Source organism: Cicer arietinum, chromosome 1 (assembly GCF_000331145.2).
Source record: "Cicer arietinum cultivar CDC Frontier isolate Library 1 chromosome 1, Cicar.CDCFrontier_v2.0, whole genome shotgun sequence".
Classification (NCBI taxonomy): domain Eukaryota; kingdom Viridiplantae; phylum Streptophyta; class Magnoliopsida; order Fabales; family Fabaceae; genus Cicer; species Cicer arietinum.
In genome coordinates this window covers 16,769,091-16,772,605 of record NC_021160.2, presented here as the reverse complement: position 1 = coordinate 16,772,605, position 3,515 = coordinate 16,769,091, and the positions used below count along the sequence as shown (strand labels likewise).

The 3,515-nt window shown below is 23.2% G+C and overlaps 1 protein-coding gene across 1 annotated transcript; it reads right to left on the bottom strand.

Annotated features, from left to right (window-relative positions):
• Positions 1–243: 243 nt before the first annotated feature.
• LOC101503007 (protein DEEPER ROOTING 1) lies at positions 244–2,794 on the bottom strand. Its single transcript, XM_004488071.2, has 3 exons — positions 2,723–2,794; positions 1,508–1,893; positions 244–513 (listed from the first exon to the last, which is right to left on the bottom strand). Exons 1-3 carry the CDS (start codon positions 2,781–2,783, stop codon positions 322–324), a joined length of 639 nt encoding a protein of 212 aa, XP_004488128.2. The 5' UTR covers positions 2,784–2,794; the 3' UTR covers positions 244–321.
• Positions 2,795–3,515: the final 721 nt, after the last annotated feature.

Below are 3,515 nucleotides of genomic sequence, written 5' to 3'. Positions count from 1 at the left end.
TTCACGTAGGCTTAGCTTCCTAAACATCTTTAGACAACGTTGATCTAATTTAAACATGATATATATTAGAATATTTTTATTTTACTAAAATTATATATATATATATATATTATATTTAAATCTTTTTTTACACCATTAAAATATTTTTCAAATTAACTATTTTTTAAATTTCATAGAAAGACCGTGTTTTAGATGGCATATTATTTACTGATTAACATCATTAGAAAAAAAGTAAAACTAAAAGAAAATGAAATATGTCACAAATATTTGGGCAAAACAACATTAGAAAAAGATTTTATACGATACATAAACAAATCAATGTTAGAACATACATTCAGAATCTGTCTTAACCCATTTGCATCCTTTGTCTATAGCACTAGTAGTAAGCTCCTCCTCCTCATCATCAATATCTTCATATTGGGGCATTGGATCGTTTTCAAGGTACTTCTTTACAAAAGTTGTTGAACATGAACCATGTGGATGTATCTTTTTGTGAAGTACTGCCCTCATAATCTGTAATCATAATTCACAAGCAAAGCAAAATAAATATAATTACATAAACACACAAGTGCATATTTGGATTGATGATAAATTTGTCAAAATTACGGTGACATTATTATTTTATTAAAACTCTAAAATATAATTTTTATTTAAATTACGATAAATAATTCTTATTCTGTTAATCTTATTAATTTAAATATGTATTAAAGTAGTTAAAGTTTAAAATTAAGATTTGAAGTTGAAATAATTAAATTATGTATAAAGGAGTTCTTTTTTTTTACAAAAAATATGCTATAAAGGGGTTAAAGTTTAAAGTTAAAATGTGTGGTTGAAATAACCTATAAAAATATATAGTTTATGTATTGTTTTCAGTTTATTTTCATATACTCCTTTAAAACACTAATTAGAGTTTATTCCTAAAAAATACTAGTTAGAGTTTACAAACACTTTTTCTTATCTTTGTGATAAGATGTCAGTTCATTTTTCCAAAAAATATTATTCTCAAATATAAATTTCATTTTAAATTACTAAATATGTCTATTATTATTTTTAAATATATTCCAAAGTGATATTACTAAGTGTTTTGAGAGATGAGATTTCAATGTTGAACACATTGATTTAAAATTTTAAGACACAAAAACACATAAATATACTTTTTTTTTAATATATGTGAAAATTTTAAAAAAAAGATTATTAATTAATAACTCTGATTTTTTTTTACCTTTTTTTTTTAAAGTTAATTATTTACATATAATAACAAAATTAATAAAATTTACTATTTTTGATAAAATTATTTATTTTTTTCTATAACAATTTTTATTATTTATTATTTTATTACATTATTTCTTTTTTTATAATACAAAACTAAAGATATTATGGATAAAATAATAGTTAATGTTAGTTCAAACTTTAAAAACATTAAGTAAATATGAACAAATGAGTAAAAAAAAAAGTAAATATGAACAAATATTTTTGTACAAAAGTAACTCTTAAAAACGTCATTTACCTTCTCCATTCTAGACTCTATCGAGAGTGGATCTTTGAACAAAGGAGTAGGTGGCAATCCACCTCCACAAACAAACATCTTAAGAAAGAAAGTAAGTGCTTTTTTGGAAACGCCATTCTTACTTTTATCCAAACACTCCTTTCCCTTGTTGTATATTAAATTATTGCTTAGGTTGAAATTGTTCTCTTCCAAAATTATGTTCAATTCATTATGAAAATTTCCAACTTCTTCAAAAGAGCAATCATGAAAGGAAGGTGACTCCTCTTCAGCAATACTTTTATTAGAATCTTCTTTCAAATTGTAATTCCCAAATGTTCCAATTGCAAGTACTAGTGCTTGAGGCAGGTCGTTGAACTCTTGTTTATTAGTATCATTCACCATATAATCTATAAAAGAAAAAAATAAAAGAAAATTAATATCATATCACACTACTCATTAGTAGAGCCAATACATCCCCAAATTTCAGGGGATTTCAGGCTCAATATTTTGTTAATTAAAACTTTTTTTTGAAAAATTTATAAATCCTTTTTTTCTTAAAAGATTTTGTGAGAAAAATAAAAAACAATTATTTTTCTCAAAAGAAATTTATAAATCATTTTTGTTGAAAATAAGTTGAATTTTTTTTATTGAAAAATTTTGAGAAAAAATCAAAAAATTTATTTTTTGAAAAAAAATCAAAAAAGATTTTTTCGAATTTTTCTTATACTTTTTTTATAAAATCTATTTTAATTTTTCAACTACATTAATATATTTTTACTAACCTACTTTTAATTATATCATATTTTTTTTATGTAATCCGTAATAAATACTACAATAAAAGCATCAACTCTTCAAAAATAAATTAGTAAAATAATTTAAATTATCAAATTTAATACTAGGTCAACTCTATTAATTCTCGTTATTTAGTCAACAATATTTTATATAGGTACAAATATAGTATATACAAACATTAATTAATCTCTAGATAATAGTAATGATGTTTAATCATTATTTTATCTGAAATAAAATAAAAATAAAAATAATAGTTAATAAATTTATATATCTGATTAAATTTGCTTATATTTTATTCATGATGGAGTATGTATTATGTGCATCTAGAAACAAAATTCACAGTCAATGTCATAATCATACTTGAATTTATATATGTAATTAATGTGAAGTGTGCATATATTGAGGATGAGGATATGCAAATTAACATAGAAAAAAAATGCTTACGCGTAGCTGAAACTGAGCTTGGTTTCTTTTTCTCATTGCTAACATTAAGCCTATTTTGCATCCATTTAAAAAACTGCAAATAGAAAAAGTTATTAAGATGTTAAAAATAGTAAAAATAATTGGCAATTAATAATACTATACGTTAAGGGACGCAAAATTTTCTTTACCTTCATGTTGGTTTTAGAGGATCCTATAACCAAAATAAAAGGAAATAAAATTTTGAAGGTGGAAGAGTGTGCTCAAACAGATCCAAGAAGGCAAGTACAACAAGTGGTGAGGTTTAAAGGGGTTTAAATAGATTTCTCCCCCCTTCCTTAATTATAATTATAAGTTCCTTTTGCATAATTATTTCTCTAAATATAAAATCCTTTACACATTTTTAGATATATTTATTACATTACACTTTTTATTTTATTTTTCTTTTCTTTTTTGTAAGAGATGATAACTCGAACATCTTGCATGTAAACATTGCATTATGTCATGTATCTTACATCTCATGTATGAAAACATTTATTTTTTTTATTATTGAATTATTACAAAATATATAATAATTTTCAAACGCCGACAATATATACATAATGTTTTGAAACTTTCTAAATTTTAGGGTCATGTATATAGATGACAATTAGATCTAAATCCAATGGATACTCGTAAAAAAACCCACAATGAGTAGAGTAAAAATACATATAATGGATATGGACACAAGGATAGATAATTACCTACAAAATTAAGCGGGTATGAGTGTGAGTACGGGTATTATAGTATTAACATCTATTAATATTATTGGACCACT